This window comes from Rhamphochromis longiceps, linkage group LG9 (assembly GCF_057381845.1).
Source record: "Rhamphochromis longiceps isolate RC_006_pf linkage group LG9, R_longiceps_female_GT1.1, whole genome shotgun sequence".
NCBI classification, from domain to species: Eukaryota; Metazoa; Chordata; class Actinopteri; order Cichliformes; family Cichlidae; genus Rhamphochromis; species Rhamphochromis longiceps.
Window position 1 is genome coordinate 9045976 of NC_140565.1, and position 20941 is coordinate 9066916.

Sequence of the window (20941 nt, forward strand, 5' to 3'; positions counted from 1 at the left end):
TTATTTTTTTCTGACTAATAATCAGAGGCTTAAAAGCACCAAGAAGGTGAATTTGTAATAAAGGGAATGTGTTTAAGAATCTCCGCTAATCCTTTTGGATGACAAGAAGGGGTGTTATCAGATGGAACTAGTTTCAGATAAACACTATCTATGCTACTGCTGGATATCTGCAAGCAGGGCAGCACAACTTTCATATCTAACACTTATTTCTTTGATTTGGGGCGCAGAGGAGACAAGGAATGAAAATGAGGGAAGAAAGGAGTAAGTTGAAAACAGAGACTGGAGGTTGGGAAGATTTCAGAGCACATATCTCGGGCATTATAATTGATGCAGCACCCGTACATCAGCAGCCCTATCTTCTGGGCAAGGTGCTGCTGGAATAAGTATGTAATAGTTCACAGTAGTTTAAAAAATAGACTTTATTGATCTATTGCATTTTGACACCATTTAGATTCCAATAAATGATCTTAACAACTTAATGGTGCATCATACCAGGTATCATTGAGGCATTCGTGCACAGTTTATTGGCTACATTACCACAGGAGGTGTAGTTACCTTTTGTTCGAGGCTCCCTGTTTCATTGCTGGGGTTTCGTTTATGGTTGGGCTTCTGGAAACCAGGGGTTGTGGACCAGCGAGTTGGATTTTTTCTGGACGGTTCTTCTGGAGCAACCGGGGCCTCGCCTGGAGGAAAGCCAGCCAGTGCGGGATCACTACTGCGACGGACATTGAGAGACATGTCTGTGGAGGGGATTACAAAAGACAAAGAAAAGGAATTATAGCAAAATCAAACCACTTGCCGCTTTATCGATTTATTAAGCGGCTCGCTTTTCACCTTGGTCGTCAAAAAGTTGCCCATTTTTGGGAGGTGCTGCTACATCCCCTGCTATACCTCCTTAACAGCACTCCATGAAATGTCAGCTGAGACATGGGAAGTGGTGATTACAAGTACTCGTGTTTTTATGAAAGGTCTGTTAAGCCCAAAACAACACTGCGCAACTCCACGATGGAAAGTTTAGCTTGGCTTAATTCCATCTGTGCTGAAATACATTACTGTAGATATATTATACACACAGTTTTGGCTGGGGAAATTACCCAGACAGCGATAAAAATATATATATTATATAAAAGTACATGTGAGAAAAAAATTAGATGTGATTATCTAACCCCTTGCTTGGTCGAACCACTCTAAAAATAACAAGTACAATAATAATTGCAGGAAACTTGCTCATATATCATGATCTGACTATTGCGATAAAGGTCATTCTTACACACTGTGCTACCCAACTCAAGTTGATTCTAGGAAGTTTCCAGGGGACTGAAATTGAGTCTCAGAGCCAACATTTATTCTTTCCATCAAACGTCTAACAGAAAACTACACAGGAAACACTGGCCCATGTTTCAGCTGCCACATTAACCGATCTGTCATGAAAACTTGGTATAAAGTTCCCACATTTGATTAGAGCTGCCAAAACAAGTAGAGGGGATGAAGTTGCTCCATATTTCACACTCCGGTTAAAACATTCAGTGAGAAATCCCACCGATGTCTGCTACAAAGTCAAGACGGTGAGTATATCCGTTAGCTGTGGTGGCCCAAATCCATATGGCCCAAAAGGCCATATGGATTTGTTTATGACGTCCTAGCAGCCTGTGTGTTACACCCATAATTATGCAAATAGTTGGGTAACCACCTGTCATCCATAGACAGATCATTGCACTGAGCATATGCCAGTGTTAAGCTTCCATCTGATACAACCGAGACACGTCTTAGTGGTGGGAGCGACACATTCTAATCATGGATTACGCTGTGCGCCAACTCGTCTGTTATTTAACACCGTGACAAGACTAAGGAGATTCAAGAACAACTGTAAGTGTTTCTTGTGACCACCTGTGTCGAGGCAGAAATAGTGACTGAATCCTGCAAATAACAGTGAAATAAGCATGTGTTTCTGCACCTAGTACACTAACTAAACACCTCTTATCAAGGCATCCCAGTTCATCTTCATTCACTCACATCCTTTGTACTATCTCACTTACTTGAACTTGTGCTAATATCCTGATAAAGCATCCCCTCTACTTAGTGTTTACTTGGCGCCAACTGCTTTCATTTAATCCTCCCCTACCTGATAAATCCGTGGTCTCAATATTATAATCAGGGCTCAGAGGCCCCGAACTGTTGTTCTCTCTCTAAGTCTTTTCTAGAGATGATGTGGTCTAAGAAGTGGAGCTTAGTCGAGTGTCTGCTTAGTCTGAGTGCTGCCATTAGGTGCTAAAAAGACAAGCTTGTCCTTTTTAGTGTTCTGGGGATTACGTCAATATTAGATCTCTTAGCACCTCATAATTTATGACCATTTCATAAAGTCAAATTTGTCATCGCTGTTAGTAACCACTGACCTAGAAGACAAAAGCACACATTACATCTTTAGCTGTCGCCCAATAAGGTCCTCGATCCAAAGATCGGTCTTGTTTTTCCCACACTTGGTGAAATGAATAATTATGACATAGACACAGATTCCCAATCCATAGTCAGGACTTAGTGACATTACAGCAGTGTATTGTCAATTCAGGGTAATGTAAACGTAAAGTGCTGCAAAAAAATTACATTTTTGTGTTACAAAAAACTCTTATTGTTGCCAAGTTTTCGGTGAGATTTCATTACAAAAGTTCTCTCCCTCCTCCTTTGTCTCTGAGTGCGGTAACTCCGGTAGAAAGGCTTCGTATGCAAATAAATTTATGATGACATCTGGAAACTTCCAGGAACTTTCTCAGCAGCAAGAAAGTAGAGATGATGACAGGGTTTTCAAACTGCTTTTTTTTTTTTTTTTTTGGGTGAGTAACTCAACTTTATAAAGCGCCATTTCTCATGAGGAAATCATCGGTGTAACTCGAGTTCTTCTGCAGAAACAGGTAACTTATAAAACCTACTTTCTCACTCACTGCTAAACCATAACAAAAACCTCCACCCCAAATAAGAGGGATTAAATCCCTCACCGGCAGCTTGTACTATTATTCCTTTGTTTCAAATGTGTTTCATTTTTTTTTGCCCACTGCCCGAGGCTACGTCAGAGCAGCCTGGAAATCACATCTAGCAGCCAGCCAGTCATTGTGTGTTCGCTTTTAAATTAGGTTGAAGACCTACTAATGGCATTTAATAAACTTTTGCCCCTTTCAGTAATGGCTGGTTCATGTCCAGTTCAAGCTCTAATGATATTCACTTCAGACAGCAGGGGTAATTAACATCCAGTAGTATTCCACACAATGACTTTGAGATAGCACGCAAGCTGCACACAACAGAACTATAAAAAAGAAAGAAAGACAGAGAAAGGGCACAGGAATGGGTTAGAAAGCATATTAAAATTCTCAAAGTATTCATATTAAATATTTGTATTTCTTTTAAAGGGAACCTTTTCTATGTTTTCATAGATTTGTGTGTAGTTGGGGCTTGCACAAGACACTTGGTATGGATTAAAAGCCTTGTTATATTTCCCATAATACCTCAAGGCTCAGTTGATAGATGGATGTTTGCAGGCCCTTAGAAACCATGACAACTTCAACATTCAAGCATTAAGGGTATAAAAATCACAACACATGGCTCTCTTTTGGATCGATTCTTACACACTAAGTAATAATACTCTGGCTCTTTTACAGTTTCAGTCGATTGTCAAAACTTTAGTTTCAGTTTAGCGACAGCTTGCTAAAGTGTTGATCCACCGTGGGTCGAAATCCTTACGGATCAGCTTCTAGCAAATAAAGGAGTTTGTGCTCGTTTGTGTTACGAAGGTCACAATATGAAGATTCTCTCCAGTCCCGGCTCTCCCTGACCAATTTCCCTCTACTTAATTTGTGATGGGATTATCCCAGCAGTCCGAAGGGTTTGGTTATCCCACGTTTAATAACTAGCACTGCCACTTCAGACCGAGCCAGCAATCGATCCACACTGAAGCGGGAACAAAACCACTCGGGAGGGGGGATGGTGAGCCTGGCTAATAAAACGAGGCCCTAATCCAGCCCCTGCAGTGAGGGATTATGGTCAGGGCACAGGGTCATAGTGATGTACACACACCACAGTTTACCATAGAGACGTAGGGCTCTCCAGGGGCAATTATCTCATGCCGTATCATCCTTTATTTACCTTTCACCTTGTTTGGAGGAGAAATATATTCATTTATATAAATTATGTGGATAGAAATACTAACTCTAATGGAAAACAGCAAAATAGTCTTGAGGTTAGTAGTACATTTGAGAATGTTCATTGTAGAAATAATAAATAATATAACTGTATAATGGCCACAGGTTAGTATAAAGCAGGGATTTCTAACTTTCTTTACATCATTTTATATCCTAATATTAGAAAAGAAGTGTAATTCATAGACTGGTTCTTATATAGTGGTTTTCTACTTCACCTGAGCACTCAAAGTGCTTAATACAACTTCCCTCATTCACCCATTTACACCCATTCTCACTTTTCTATGCTTTTCTGAGATAAGTGCTGTCTATCTAACATTCATGCTCATTCATACTCCGAGGGAGGCATCTGAGAGCAACTTGGGGTTAATCTCTTGCCCAAAGATGTTTGGCACACAGACTGGAGGAGCCAGTCTGTAGATCAGGAGTGTTTTAACAGTACATGTCAGTTTTGTTACAGGATGAAGAAATGCTGCTGTAGTTCCCCAAAAGTTGATTCTGTTCATCTCGACGTAGCGTTTTCAGCGGGAGAAACGTTTCGTCACTCATCCAAGTGACTTCTTCAGTCTCAGCTGACTGCAGGTTTCCATAGTGACTGACACTAGCACCACTGAAGGAACAATGTGCTGGGAGTTCACTGATCATTAATATGCAAATTGTCATGACCATTGACCAACAACCACTGATCAAAACCCACTGATTGAGCATGCATCAAGCTGCTGTAGTTCATGAAAGAAATCTGTCAGCACGAGCCTTTGAGCTAAAACTGTAAGAAATAAACAGCAATTTCTTCTGCAGATAATGAAAACAAATATTTATGTCATTTATTGATATTACATCAGAGTGGTATGAATAGCTATGATCTTTGTCAGTAGGACAAGTTGTAAATACATTTAAAAGTTTAAAATCCACGCCCTCCTCCTCCTCATTTTTCAAAGCCATCCAGTGAGCCGTGTTCGACACACCCGGTGTGTATCTGTATGTATCTGTTTTGTCATTGCTGTTTCATTGTGCTTTTAGTTTCTTCTGTTATCTTTGACCCCACGTCTCTGTCATCAAGTTTAGTGTTCGTTTTCATGTCTCTTTTTTTTAACGCCCTATTTTACTTTGTCAGTAAAGCTCTTTCTTTGTCTTGTTTTTACTTCCTGGTTGTCATTCATTTCCTTCCTTTCATGACTACCTGCTTTATCAACATTGGCAATATTAGCTTTACCTGTTTCCCTCCCACCTGTGCCCAGTCACCCATCAACCCCTCTGTGTGTGGGTGTGTGCGTTGTCCTGTCTTCCCCTTTGTCCTTGAGTTTTGACTTACAAACCATAGAATGACCGTTTCTATGTTTTTGTAAGAGATGACCTCTTTAAAACGTCCCTAAACTCATCAGCTCAGTTCACTACATCGCTACACACTTTTCTACTTAGTCACCAGTCATGCTGGACATAAACAATATAAACCAGTAGCAGTACTTTTTCTTCTGTAATAACACAGCAAAAAAATGTACTTCCAGCTTAGTTGCAAAAGAAATGGGGGTCAGCTCTAATGTATTAGCTGTGGAAGTTTGCAATCACCAAAATGGCATGAAGTAAAGAGTCCTCACAATACCTGGGAAGCTGGAAGAAGCCCTTCCCTCCTGACTGGCTGCCAATTCAAGGTAATGGAGCTAGAGCTTCAGCATACTGATAAGGTTACAGAAAGGACACGGTGAGGAGGATAGGCTGTTTCTGTATTGTTCTGTTACTCATAATCACCATTTAACCCAACATGGGTTAAAAAACAGAATCAAATTCTTCTAAATAAATTACTTTTATACTGTTTATACCAACATAAGACGAGTAAGTTACAGTATATTCCTCCTTTAAACACCAAAGCCCTAAAGAGTCAATATTTGGAAGTGCTGAGAGTCTAGACTATTTAATCTAATATTAGTGATTTCATTGCCACCTGAAAGCATCAAGCTGAAGTGTGTTCTCCTGTTGCTGTGCCACTGCAGGGAACGGTCACAAGGCTCAAAACTGCAAGTGTTCAGAGCTGAAACTCACAAGTTTTCAAGTGTTGACCAGTGTGACAGCAATTTGCTTTGAAGCAGATTCATCCTTTAACCTGAATATTTGAGGTGGTTTTAGGAAAAGCAGGTGCACTTAAAAAAAGTATTTTTAAATGACATCATAAACTCTGCAGCGTAGCACACATTACAGAAGATGAAATGCGATGCTGTATCGGAGGTTGCCATTTTCCTTTACAGTAAGATGTGGGCTAGAGGTTACAGAATAAATGAAGTCAGGCCCTTACTATTATTTAAATCGAAATGTGTGCCCACTGTAAGCATGCAGACACTTCTGGCAAACCGGGGATGAAGACTATGTGCAGGGTGAATTTGGTATTTTCTCCCGTGGACCTGTAGCTGTGCTGTACTCTTGACTCTTTGCTTTTACTTCAGGCTGATTTAAATATAAATGTCAAGCGACCATGGCTTCATGAAATGTCTAAAAGCTTTTTTTTTCGTAGGCTACTTTGAATACTTCAAGCCTGGGCCAGTTCAATGTCTGAATAAATTATAGCACTGAGCCATTTTCACCCTCTCTCTGCAACCACCAACTTCATATTGATGTCCCCTGTGTGCAGTGAGGGGAGATTTCCACTGAAAACACCCTGACCTGAATCATGTGCAGACGGACAAAAGGTTTCTTTTTTTGGGGGGGGAGGAGAAAGACAGTTCTGAGTGGTGGGAACCACGACTGTGGCAGAGGGGATGAAGTATACATTAGACTTAAATAGGACGCTGGACGACCCAAGGCCAGACAAGGTCGAGAGTACCACTCAAGTGCGCGTCTGTGAAATGTTTGGCAAACTAATCTGATGTAACGCCAGAGAGTGAGACGAGACAAACTCTGAATAAACATCAACTGCTGACCTTTACAAAGAGCAGAAGATGTAATCCACTAGATGGATGGGCGGAAAAATACTTAGATGCTAAATGGCATTTATGAAAACAAACCCCCTTTTTTTGGCTTTAATGCTAATTGCTCTGTTGACTGCACACTGCGTTTTAAGTCTACACAGTTTTAAGCACAAGTATGTTTATGCTCCGAGACAATCCAGCACATAACAGCAGGGTGCAAGATGCTAGCAGGCAGGGTATACATGGAGCGCCATAACTAAGTGGCTGGCATAGAATACAGAAATATCTGTGCCGAGTGTGGCCTGGAAGGTCCCGAGGTCAAAATGGGAGACGCCCCCAAGGGTGGTCAAGAATGACCAAGCTAACATCCTGTGGGACTTCCAGACGGACAAAATGGTGACGGCTAACGAGTCAGACATAGTAATGGTGGACAAGCAGAGGAAGACGTCCATAGTGACAGCAAAATCAGGAAGAAGGAACAGGAGAAGCTTGAGAAGTATGAAGGGCTCACAGAAGAACTCGAGATGTGTAGGGTGAAGGTAACAGTGATCCCAGTGGTAATCAGAGCACTAGGTGCAGTGACTCCCAAGCTAGGCGAGTGGCTCCAGCAGATCCCAGGAACAACATCTGAGATCTCTGTCCAGAAGAGCGCAGTCCTGGGAACAGCTAAGCTAACTGCACAGGACCCTCAAACTCCGAGGCCTCTGGTAGAGGACACGCACTTGAAGGATAAAGATCAAATATGACAGTTGGATGCAGACTATAATGTGATATTTAGAATCCCCATATAACATTCCCTATATGCTTATGCAGTACAAACAGTGGCAATCTTTTATACAGCTCTATAAAGCATTATTACCAGTTAGACCTTCAAAGTTGATCAGCTTATTGACCTTAAAGGTCAGAGGTCAAATGTGAGCTTACTACCATTCAACATCTACCTAATGTTTAAGGCACAAAAGGTCATCTTTGCAGAGCATTATAACACCGTCCTTCTTTTTCTACTTCTAAAGCTCTTTGAATGGCACATTCTTCCAACTAGCCTAAAATACCATTTCACTTGACTGAGTTGCTTTTACAGGAAAAATATTCCACTGTTCTAGCCGTGCCATTTCTGTGTATTCATGTTATCTTAAGATAAGAGTTCAAGCGTGTGCCCGATTACTCTACAGTGATCATTTCCATCTTTTTTATCTGCGCTGGCACTGAGCGCAGGCCATGATTTGATCAAGTCGATTACTTTGCTGTTTAATAAGGATGTTATCACGTACCCAGAAAGTTCAGAATGCCTCTTGCGCTCAGTGAAAAACTTCATATGTCAATCATATTAGTTTTAGAGTTTGGCACGATGTCTAATCACCCTGCCTGAGCACGAATACTGAGGCAGGGGAGAGCCGTATTCCCTACAGGGCTGCAGAGTCAACCATCCAGTTTTTCCATTCTGAACAAGAAATAGAGAGAGAGTGAGACTGATTCTTCTCTCCTGACAGAAAGACAATACAGACAATTTACTAGAGAGAATGAGAAGAGGATGCCAGCCTTCCTCGAGCCCTCAGAGATGAGGCCTCCAGTAGCAGACACCTAGACACTTCAACAACAATAACACCAAAGACTCTGTGTGTGTGTGTGTGTGTGTGTGTGTGTGTGTGTGTGTGTGTGTGTGTGTGTGTGTGTGTGTGTGTGTGTGTGTGTGTGTGTGTTAGAGAGAAAGAGAGAGAGAGTGGCGTTTCCCTAGACAATGAAGATCTCAGAGACGAGGGGAGGGGTGGAGTTCACTCCCCAAATCAAACCTGACTCATTTAGGTCGACTCCACTCACACATGGGACTCCTCGACTGCAACAAAACAACTGCATATGCCTGTTTTCCAGAAGGGTAAGCATGCGCAAAATGACACAGGTCGTGTTTATGATGACGCCGTGTTGATTTTATTCAGGGTCAGGTGATCAAGCTCGAGCTTGATGCCAAACAAGAGATAGTTTGCCAGCTTCACTACAGATTTTTATGACGAAACTAAATCTGAAAACAAGATTATTAATTTCATAAGGTCGGATTTGTTTTCCCAAAATAAAAAAAGTGCAAAAGCCATGAAAAAAAAAAGTGGGATCGGGGATTCGTCTCTCCCAGTGTAGACTAGACTCACAGAGACCCCTCCACACTGAGGCCTCTGGGGAGCTGCTAATCAACAAAGCAAACAGCCCTCAGACAGCCCAGAAACAGGACCACGGCAGCACCTTCCGTGTAAACACCATTTTGTGTGTTTCTCTATTATGGCTGGTCCACAAGAACAGGCTCCTGAAGAGAAGGGGCCATAAATCTCACTCAGGCTGATATGTGGCTAAGTCACTCATGATTAAAAACACTGCTCTGAAAATGTCACGAGCCAGGAGTAGCAAAATGACCAAAGCTATCAACCCTGCGTGAGATTCTAGGATTCAGAATGGTCGGTCAAACGAATTTGGACTTTGACAGGTAATATTAAAGAAGCAGCTGCTGCTGAAATAAACAAAGACTTCTTGCTAATCAAAGCCGCTTCTTGCCTATGAGATGTCAATTCAGTGTTGGAGATTACCTGATTAGCTTGCTTTAAAAAGCTACACAGCTAAACAGTCTTATTAATCTGCTCCTCGATGTAGGATGCGTGCACTTCAAGAGGCTTTTGGCTAGCACAGTGCATTCACCACGAGTAGCTGCAAAGAAAACTTGGCTGGCTTTGAGCTTTAATGTGTCTGTCTTCATATCACAAACACATACCAGCAAGATTTCTAATCTAACATTTTCTCCCTGTAAGCGCAAGTAATAGCAGTAATATATTAGGCTGATCTTAAACATTTGCAAACATGCACTCTTTGCTAATTCCAAACAAAGTTGTTATGGTACTCTGTTTATTGTCATCTATAAAACAACAGCTGTAAAGAGCAGCTGTAAAGAGAAAAAAAATCCCTTCCTTCACTTTAGCGCTACAGTTAGCGAATTAGCAAATAGTGTGCAAGAGAAGGAAAACAGTCTAAGGATTTTAAGAAGCGCACGCTTGTCCTTTTATTGCATGAAAGGACAAGCTTGGATAATGAAATGCAAACTGTGTTCAGGACAGAAACAAAGCTATGCTGCTAACTCAACATCTGAAAACATCTAGACAGACAACATGCTAACAGAGAGCTAGCCAAGAACCCAGAATGATGATAAACCTATGGGTACACTGGACCATGTCGCGTTGTCGGTTTTGTGTTGATATTGTAAAAACTAAAAGAAACATTGCAAGCATGTCTTCATTTGGATACAGATTTATGTTGGTGAGTGGAACTATAGGATTACGATTAAGGTTAACTGGTAATTATGTTACATTGCATTTTAGGACTATTTACAGAGTAAGGAAAAAGTAAAGTAACAAGTAGTGCCACGAGTCACTTTCTTCAGCAAATAATTAAGCAATGTACTACATTACTTTTAAGAAAAGTAACCATTAATGTGTAATACTTTACTATTTTGCTGCAGATTAAAAATGCCCAAGGCAAAGCGGTCAAAAGTCTGGCTGTACTTCACAGCAAAAGATGCAAACTCAGCAGCCTGCAACAAGTGCTTTAAGGTGATACTGTGCAAAGGAGGTAACACCTCGAATCTGATGAAACACCTGGCGACGCATAGCGTTTTTTTAAAAGCCGAGAAATGCACCGTATTTGATAGCTTGCTGCGAGACCTCACACCGAGCACATCTACTGCGGGTGTGGTGCCTGTTATCGGTCCCGGAGTTAGCAACATCCCCCAAAAACCCGAAGAGGAGAGTCCTGGCCCCTAGCCCTGCCAGTGTAGCAGAAATGATGACGGATGATGATGGCAGCAGCAGCCATTCTTCTCTGCGTGAGTAGCTTAATGTTGTTCGTGTGTAATTTACGCTGAGTAGGCTAACCACGTTATTAAATTAATGCACGTAAGGTGAACTAGCAAACACCGTCATAGTTACATGCGGCTGTCTTTGTGTTTGATGGCAGATACTCCCTTCACCCTGGCCAAAAAGGCTAAAATGACCAAAGAAAAAGTAGAAAACAGCTAAACATGAGAGGTTTTTGGACAAAGTTTGTTTTTTCCATTGTTTAAGCACTGCTTCCAGCCAAGAGTGATACCATAAATCCCCTATAGCTGCAGAAAAGGCTAACATTGTTATCTTTTTACAAAAAAACAGCTAAACATGAGAGGTTTTTGGACAAAGTTTGTGTTCTTCATTCTTAAAGCACCGGTTCGAGCACCGTTTAAGCATTAACCGTTTCAAAAGTACCGGTTTGGTACTGGTATCGGATAAAACCTAAACGATACCCATCCCTACTGGTGAGAATAGCATGCTTATGCTGGCTTCAATGGGAACATTGTTATTGCATCTCAGTGCTGTGTGCAGAATCATGGAGCATCTCATCATGAATATTAGCTAACTTCTGGGACATTTTTCAACAGCAGAGACAAGACCATTACTGATAGCACATCAGACTCTACACCAGGGGTGGCCAACCCGCGGCTCTCGAGCCGCATGCGGCTCTTTGCCTGGTTTCATGCGGCTCTTACGTTCATATCAAAGTTTATGTTTGTGTTTTGATTTTTTTATGTTGTTGTTTTAAAATGTGCGCGTTCGCTTCGCTTGAGTTCAATACGGTATTTTTCATCAAATGCGCATGTGTGTGAGATGAAAATACCGCAAAGTTTCCCAGTAGGAGCAAGTTCGCCCTTAAAATGGCAGGAAAAAAATGCACAGCAAAAAGAAAATATGAAGATGAACACAGGACGTTTTTAACAGAGTGGGAGAGTTTATATTTTTTTGTTGAACGCAATGGTAAGCCATTCTGCCTTATATGTCAGACGTCATTAGCGCATTTCAAAGCTTCAAATCTTCAGCGCCACTTCAGCTCACTCCATGCTAACATCGACCAGGAATTTCCAAAAGGGACTGAACTTCGCAAGCACGAGTTGGCCACTTTGAAAAGTCAGGCAGAAAAGCAGATACAGTTTTTCCAAAAATTTACGAAGCGGTCAGAGACCATAACGCTCGCATCCTATCAGCTGGCTTGGAACATTGCATGGGCTAAAAAGCCATACAATGAAGGGGAGTTCGTTAAAAAATGCCTCAGTGATGTTGTTGGAATCTTGTCTCCTGAAAACGACAAATTAAAACGCATGGTATCAGACGTCCAACTGTCCCGCCACACTGTTGAACACAGAATATCGGACATTAACACGGCTATTGAATCACAGTTGCACTCTGACCTTCAAGCATGTGAGTATTTTAGTGTCGCATTGGATGAGAGTTGTGATATACAAGACAAGGGACCATTGAGTTCTGGAAAAGTGTGCCAATGGAAAAATACCCCAATGTCAAACGGGCTGCGCTTAAGATACTGTCAATGTTTGGGTCAACATACGTCTGCGAGTCTGTGTTTTCTACCCTAAAACATGTGAAATCAAAGCATCGATCTGTTCTGACTGACACACATGTGAAAGAATTGCTTCGAGTGACAACAACGGAATACAAGCCAGATTTAAAGAGGATTGTTCAAGGCAAGGAATGCCAGAAGTCCCACTAAACAACATGCATTATAAAAGTAAATGCTATTGTAGATTATTATATTTTTGTTTGTGGACTTGGTTGAACTGAGAGTTTGTGTGTGTGAGACAGTGCACACAATGTTCATTGTTGAAAATGACTGGCCTGTGGTTTTAGTACTGTAGGAGTCCATTTCTGTCATTATCATGTTGGTGTGTGACATTTACAATAAATCTGGCTGAGCAGAGGTGTGTGTGTGTGTGTGTGTGTGTGTGTGTGTGTGTGTGTGTGTGAGAGTGTGAGAGTGTGAGAGAGAGAGAGAGAGAGAGAGAGAGAGAGAGAGAGAGAGAGAGAGAGAGAGGGAGGAAAGGATGGGTGATGTTCATGTGTGCCCATGCGTATGATGTGGCTCTTTGCGGTAACACAGTAAAAAAAAAGTGGCTCTTGGTCTCTGACTGGTTGGCCACCCCTGCTCTACACCTTATTTCCACAGTGAGCAACTGTGTCTCTTCAGTGTCATTTTAATGGCACAAAGGATTTTCCTTTCATATCTCTAAGCAAGCTTAAATTGTCACAAATTTAATTGTCACAGCCACTGTGTGAGCCAAAATTGGAGGCTGATGAGTGAGTGAATGAATTTCAGTTTCTGGCAGGTCAGACAGCCTTTAAAGCATGGAGCTCATTCCACCGCAGTTTCCAGACAGCACGTACACAAAATCCATATCGCAAACATTTCAGCAGTGAGAATATCTTCTTCCTCTGCTCTGAACAAAAACAAAACCAAAAAAAAAAAAACCACCCTCACTCCAGCTGCTCTCTGCAGAACAGATGACAAACTTCCACCAGACTCACCAACTATTTCTGGATCCTTTAATGATCCTTTCCTTTTATTGGGTATACAAAAAAGTTATCTGCTGTGGGACATGAGACGAGGAGGTATGGGGGCTGAGTAAATATGAGGTCCAATGGATAGACTGCCTAATTGGAGCTGCCGAGCACATGTGCTAATCTTAATGAAGCACACATATAACAACATATATGAAGTCAGTGAAGTCAAAACTCGCTCCATAATGCAGAGCAGAGCACAACAAGACAAAAAACAGGAAAGCTTCTTACAAACTCAGCAGTGCTCTGCAGTATAGGAAGAACTTCTAATACTTTTTTTTTAGAAAAAGTGAACATGAGATGCTTGGAAACAGATGGTATTGTGATGTGCACAGTCTATGTTTTAGCAAAGCATCGCTCTGATCAGTCACACGGGTTTATAAAAGCACATGAGGATTTCATAGAAATTCGAGGCAGGCGGTTGTTTAGAAAAAATAAATTCTTCTGGGTAGATACTGTTTTACACTCAGTACAAATAACACATGTAATTGAGCAACCGGGTGGCATAGTCATTACACAGGCTTTCCTTTAGTTTCACTGATAACGCAAATAAAGATATTATCGCACAAACATATCGAGGTTTTTGTAAGAATTGCACGCACGTAACAGTGTGGCTGTAACATTAAGGTAGAGTTGCGCTGAAATGTCAATAAATCTTTGCTTAAGTCACTCTATACAGCTTGTTACATCACAAACCGAGGGATGGATTTCACAGGGAATTAGCCCAAATTTGATACGGAGCAAAAATAACATTGCTTTACATCTCAGGAAAGAGGTATCATTATAGGTCCAAAGTTTAGAGTGCTCGCAGCAGTGGGACATTTTGACCCCTCAGTAAGGTGTTCAGAATGATGAAATATGCAAGTAAAATTGGAGCAATTGCAACAGCACTTGAAGTTCTAAAGTCGTGATCATGCACTGAGAAGCGTGAACTTTTTCGCCAGAGTGTCTTTTTTCACAGTTGTCCGGGCAGACGGATTTCCATTTGAGAAACTTTTGAAGAAAGTAGAGGGCACACTCCGTGACTGAGACATCACGCCAAGATGAAAGTTTGCTTACTTTTTTTCATTTCTTGACAAATTTAGATTCTGTCCTTTGAACTTGAACCGCCAACAAGAGGACCGTGGTCCACTATGATCTCAGTGCCACATCTAAAGTGAACTCTCATCATTGTGCAATTTAAGTGTTCTTAGTACTTTTTCAGCTCATCAAACACTTGGAAACAGAGCTTTTTTTCCTCGTGTTTCCTTATTAGGAGCTGCACAAAGCTGGCAGGCCGGGGGTATAAGGGGAGAAAACAAATCAGCAGAGGCACGGAAGATACCTTAATTACCATTTTCTCATTAAGTTAATAGAAAACCGAATCAAAACAACATTACATTTCTCCAAAACTAAATGCAAATGAAAAAAAGATTGAAAATATGTAAAGTGAAACAAAACGCACAAGCTTCATGTCTGTAACATTTACAGCAAACGTGAATCTTCGGACAGATCAGTTCTTTTGAAATAATATCCCAAACTTAGGTGCAAACCACAGACTGACCCTGTTGCATTTATATTTCTGGGAGTTCTTTTGTCCAGACACAAAATATCTTTTTGCACAGAATTTAAATCGAGTGTTCAGATTGATTTACTATCATTTACACATGCAATATTAATAATAGCCTTCACATTTAATGCCAAAAAAGCATGTCTTAGATTTTATGCTTGATATTGAAATGAACCAGCTGTGCCTGCAACTACTGTAAATCACATGTAAAACTAGCCACACCTGTGAGTGTTTTGTGGGGATTGCGCTCATCCTTCATGTATCTCATTTTTAAAAACATCTGAAACAGTGACAAGATGGAGGCGCTTCTATTACTCACAAGGAAAAGGTTATTTATCTGAACTGCTGAAGAAGGTACAAGCTTGACCACATGGCAGCTGTAACTCTGTTGACATTTGAAGTGTGACTCATGTCACCACCCTGTCCCGAAAAGAGAGGGTGCCCAGATTGAAACTAGGGAACCTCTTGATCTGCAGTCAACTGCTTTGCCCCTGAGCTACACCCCCTGAGATTAACCCAAGGTTGTACTACAGACATGCTGTGAGTCAGCTAGTTGTGGGTTTCATCTCCGCTACTTGACTAAATAGCACACGACAAAAACAATTTGGGCCGGCAGGCTTTAGGAAGTGGGCAGGAAATTCAAGCCCTTCATGTCAACCTGCATATGCTCTGCTGGAACAAGACACTAGAAACCAAATGAGTTCCAGGATTTTTTTTTTCCTATGCTCAACATGTGTAGATGTTTCAAAGGAGACAGGATTTTTCCTACACAGCTGAAAAAACTATACGTTTTAACTATCTGCTGTCTCCTATGCAAAAATGAAGAGACTTTAAAGGTTACTTGGTTTATTTAATAGAAAAAAAAAGAATGTTGTACTCATGAACATACATTGATTAGTTTGTAATTATAAACAAATTAATACATCATAAACATAATCCATTAAAAATACATGGGTATAGCCATCAATTCAATATTATTATTAGTCACAATTACTTAAAGTCAGCAGATTGAACACATGATTCTTCCATCTACGTACAGCTGGTGTGTTGGCTGAACAGCAAAAGCTTGTTATATGCTAACATTATGTCATCTAATGCAGTGTTTCCCAACCACTGTGAAATGATCAGGTGTGCCGTGGAAGATTATCTGGCTCCACCTGATTAGTACTCCAAGCGATCGCCGTGGGTAACGGGCAGAACAATTACATTCTCTTCCCCTAGAGGGCAGTGCAACTAACTGCTCTAAGTAAATGGGTTCCCAACTGCTAGTAAAACAGAAGAAGAAATTACATAATAGTCATGCTGTGAGACGACACAGCACATAATAGCAATAGATAAATATTTGAAAAGAAAAAAATAGTATTCAATCTGACCTGGGTCCTGGAGAAAGTTCTGACTCAGATGAAGGTCCTAGCAAGAGTAGTGGTCAAAGAAAGCAAAAAGGCATACTGGGGACAAACCGAGTCAATTCCACTATACCTGGTGCCGTTGAAAAATGATCAATATGCTTCCTGTGAGATTTTTGTTGGTGGTGTGCCGTGTGACTTTTCTAATGTGAAATATGTACCATGGCTTCAAAAGGTTGGGAAACACTCATCTAATGTTGGCTTGAGTGTCCTAAAAAATCCCACTTGCCCCCCCAAATAGGTTCATATGATGTGAGAATGTCATCAGAGTCTATTCACCAAGTATCTGAGTCCAAAAATGTTCCACTTCAAAGAAAATTTCAATTACACTGGCTAACAGCAGCTAATAAAAATAGCCCCGCTTACCAATACAAAAGTTCAGCATATCCTCAAAAACTCACCTCAGAATTTCCTCTCAATGGACAGAAGTGATCTTCACTAACTCATCAGCTCATTTAAGACTCATTTCATAAAGTTTTACAGCCCAGCTGTAGCCTGTCAGGTAACAATCACTACAGATGAACGACCATCACAGCTAGAATTATGTACTTGAATTGGGCGGAGTAAGAAAACAGAATTCAGTTGACTGAATCTGCAATGTACAGACACTTAGTTGTGAGATTTTAAACAATGTACCTTTAATAATTCACAGTTCAAGTCTATAACATAAGAGAGGAAGCAGCTGCATTCTTGTATGCAAACATTCCCTACCATGAATTCTTTTGGAAATATCAGCATGTGGTTTCTTAACAGCTGAATGGACCGCACAGGGAGTCTGCGCCATGGGTAGCTGCTGCACATTCTCAAATGAACTTGACCGTAATATTTAAATGGCTTCAAAATGAAACCACGGGTATGCACAAATGTTCTGCTTTGATCAGAGTCGTGAACGTGAGCCAAGGAGATGGGAAAGTGGCAGAGGAGTATTCTGGGAAACGGGAGGACAGCGAGCATTGAGCGGCTGAACTCTGGATCCCTGTCCCACAAGCAGGCTAGGACCCGGAAAACTTCACACAACATCTTTCTATTGTGCCACACTCTAGCTGGAGTGAGTTTTACTGCACTGTGTGTTATTTAGCCTCTATTTCTGTGAGACGGGGTATGCGGCAAGAAAAGAAGAAAAAAAATTCTGCACTTTCAATTTATCCAGCACAGCCTCATGGTGAGATCATTTCAGCTGCTATCAGCTGAAATTAACTTGCCCTATTTTCCAAGAGTGATACATTCTCTGTATTTGAAAAAAGATTTGTCCGTGACAGACGTGCTCTTAAAAACTGACACAAAGTGACTCGTTAGAATCAAAGTTTAATATCTGTGGGTGTGCGTCTGCTCGCTTGTCGTGGCGTTAACCTGCAAAACAATTATTCCGTCCCGCGCTGAAGCACACATCAACGATCTCGTGTCACACATTAGCATGTGTTCATGAATGTCTGTCTGCATGAGATGTGTGTAAACATGTATGTTTTCTTTCCACCCACATGTGGCTACACATGCATGTAAATGCTTCCCTGGTGTGCGATTTGAAGCGGACACATTTCACAGGTGACCTCCCTGCGGAAGACAATGAAACAGAAAGGGATGGGAGGCTCTTAGAAAAGGGCTAATGAGCTGGGTGGAGGAGCTGTGGGGAGGTCCGCTGGGACGAAGAGCCGGGAGACAAAGGGATGCTAAACACCCCATAACCCTTTAGTGACTTAGTGAGTCAGAGGAGCAGGAGGTATTGCTCTTGGCCATCTGTGACCCTTTTTTAACATACAGCACAGACACAATGTAAATGAAGCCCACAGGTTCTCACTGACTAACGAACAAAACAGTTTTTTTCCTGTGTGTCATTTTGTATTTGTAGTTAAAGCAATTCTTTGAAATGTTTTGAATATGAAAAGAAATGAAAGCTCAAGTAATTATGCTAATTATTCTGAAGTATAATCATTATAATTACCATGCAGTGATGTTCTTGGATTAGGACTAAAAATATAGTTTTTTCTTTTTAATTTGCTTTCTTTGTTTAAATGTTCCATCCATTTATATTCTTCACACGTCACAGGGGGCTGGAGCCTATTCCAGCTGCCATCGGGCGAGAGGTGGGGTACACCCTGGCCAATCTATTGCAGGGCTAACAATGAGAAACAGGCAATCATTCACCCTTATCTGCAATTTAAAATCATCCATTAACCTAACCCTACTAACTGCATGTATTTGAACCGTGGGAGGAAGCCAGAGTACCCACAGAGAACCCACGCACACCCGGCCAGACACTGGATTCAAACCCAGGATCTTCTTGCTACTCATCGCTCCACCGCATTTAAAGGCTCCACATTTTTGTACTGATAAAGAGAAACACTGCAAGTTTACCACCACATATAAGAAGAGGATGTGTAATAATGAGCTCCATGTTTCGTTGTGTTTCAATGGAATCTGAAAGACGTTAAAAAATCTGTTTCTCATATACAGCTGAGCCAGGAAACTGAAGTAAGATGCTCGCGGTTATTCTCCTTAGAGTAAGAATGAGAACTGAGCTGAAGAATCTGGAAGCAAAAAGAAGAGATCTGTTTTAATTAATGGCACAGAGGCTAACTACTGAAGACCTAAACCTCTGGTTTGGTTTATTGAATTATTTTGATCATTTAAAAAATGGGATTGTAACTTGGCAACAGAAGCCATCCCAGTGGTCAAAAAGTAAGGGGGAAAAACAGATGTTCCGAACACAGTGCCTTTGTCTTGGGTGAAATCAATCACAGGTTTTTCTTAAAACTCCATAAATATGTCCGCGTTCAAAAAACAGAAAAAAACAAACTGCATACTGAGCCTACACGAAGATGCCATATTTCAGCTACAACAGGCAGAAACGAGACTGCTGAATGTCCTTCTGGTGCTGAGATGACACCGAGGTCAGCGCAAACAAACAAACAAACTCCCTCCTCTTGCTGTCTGTCATGAGGTTATGGCCATTTACTGTTTTATCCATTTTTGCATGTCACAAAGTGTAAATGACTTGCTCGGTGAAGACCTCTGCGTGTCTCTGTTGCTTTAAGTGTGACACAAGTGACCTGCAGGACATCTCTCAGCCCAGCTCAGGAAGCAATAAAGCAGTCAATAAACTCACACACAGACACATCTCCACATGATTCAGCTGTCTTACTAAGGCTTTACTGGGATCCTAGCAGAAGTAATAATAGGAATCGAACTGGTAGCGCCTTCCCAGCAGTGCTGAGTGGAGACTTTTACCACTCTGAGCACTTCACACTTCATTACCAAAACACTGTCTTCCCCATTTAGCGTTGCAATAATTGTTGTAATAATTAGCCATAATAAGCTCTGGATGATATTAGAAACATATGAGCATTTTTATGACTATATTCTCAGCGACTGTGAAACAGAACGCCCACTCCTCAGCAGTTTAAAGACCCACCTTGGGCGCTCCATCGCTCTCCCTCTCCACACTGCGAGCGTGAGTATGATTAAGAGTTGACATAACTAATAGCCTCTCCACTAACGCAGGTAGGGAGAGGCAGTTCAGAGTCTCCTAAGGACCAACGGGCTTAAAAGTGCTTTCAGCTTGCTAATGATGAGCTTGCTATCCCAACATCCTCTCCGCTGAGTGTGTACTCAGCTCGGAATCTACGCTGAGAGGTGTTATGCACAGCTGGAGTGGACCGCCGCCAAAGCAAGGTTGAGTAGATCTATGATAGGTGATGCAGACACAAACATACATTTGCATGCAAAGCCCGGAAGTTGGGGAAAAAAATCCAAAAATATTTGCTTATTTTTGTACTTAATAAAAAAAAAATTGTCATTCTTATTTAGGGTTCTCAGACTTGCTATCAAGTGTTTTTGTCAGTGCTGGTCTTCATAGATCTACTTGGCAGCATGAACTTAGAAAAATGATTATATTACCACATCTTACATCCCATCAATAAATGCTTTTCCTTTGCAGGAATTTGGGGAATTAATACAGATAACTCGATTGTAACACTGGTGATTTCCTCAAACAGACATTTGTAAAGCAGGGGCTGGACAACAAGAATATAGCTCTGGCTGTATTAATGTTTTGTTGAATCAGAGCTGAATAAATGTTGTTCTTGTTCAGTGTTAGTGGAGAGGATAAGCCTGTCATGACAAATGTCAAGATGATGGATCATGTTATAGCACTGCAGAGGATGAGAGAGAAACAGAGAGCCTTAAAAAAGGCTATTTCACCACCTCTTCCAGGAGTAATATATAAAAGAGAGAAAAAAAGAAACAAACAGAAAATTCGAGCTCTCCGGATGAGAAATTATGGGTTGTTTCTTAACAATTTCATTGCCTGTAATGATAAAATTCAGTGAGGGATTGACTGTGTTTCTTACATTTATTATTCCCCACAGTTTCCTTTGAGCAGAAACCAGCTACAGAACTAAGTGCTGGAGAGGGATATAAGCACTTTCTTTTGTTGCTATAACACCTTGTAGCCCATTTTCTTGTAGCCCTCATCTAATTACATTACCCAGATGCCCAG

At 41.2% G+C, this 20941-nt stretch overlaps 1 protein-coding gene across 2 annotated transcripts in view; it reads right to left on the reverse strand.

Annotated features, from left to right (window-relative positions):
• LOC146661639 (partitioning defective 3 homolog) overlaps positions 1-20941 on the reverse strand; it is a 357664-nt gene that overhangs the window by 220049 nt on the left and 116674 nt on the right. For both annotated transcript variants that reach the window (XM_085418158.1, XM_085418157.1), the window contains exon 4: positions 556-740. In XM_085418158.1, coding sequence (XP_085274284.1) covers positions 556-740 — 185 coding nt within the window. The remainder of the gene's footprint in view (positions 1-555; positions 741-20941) is intronic.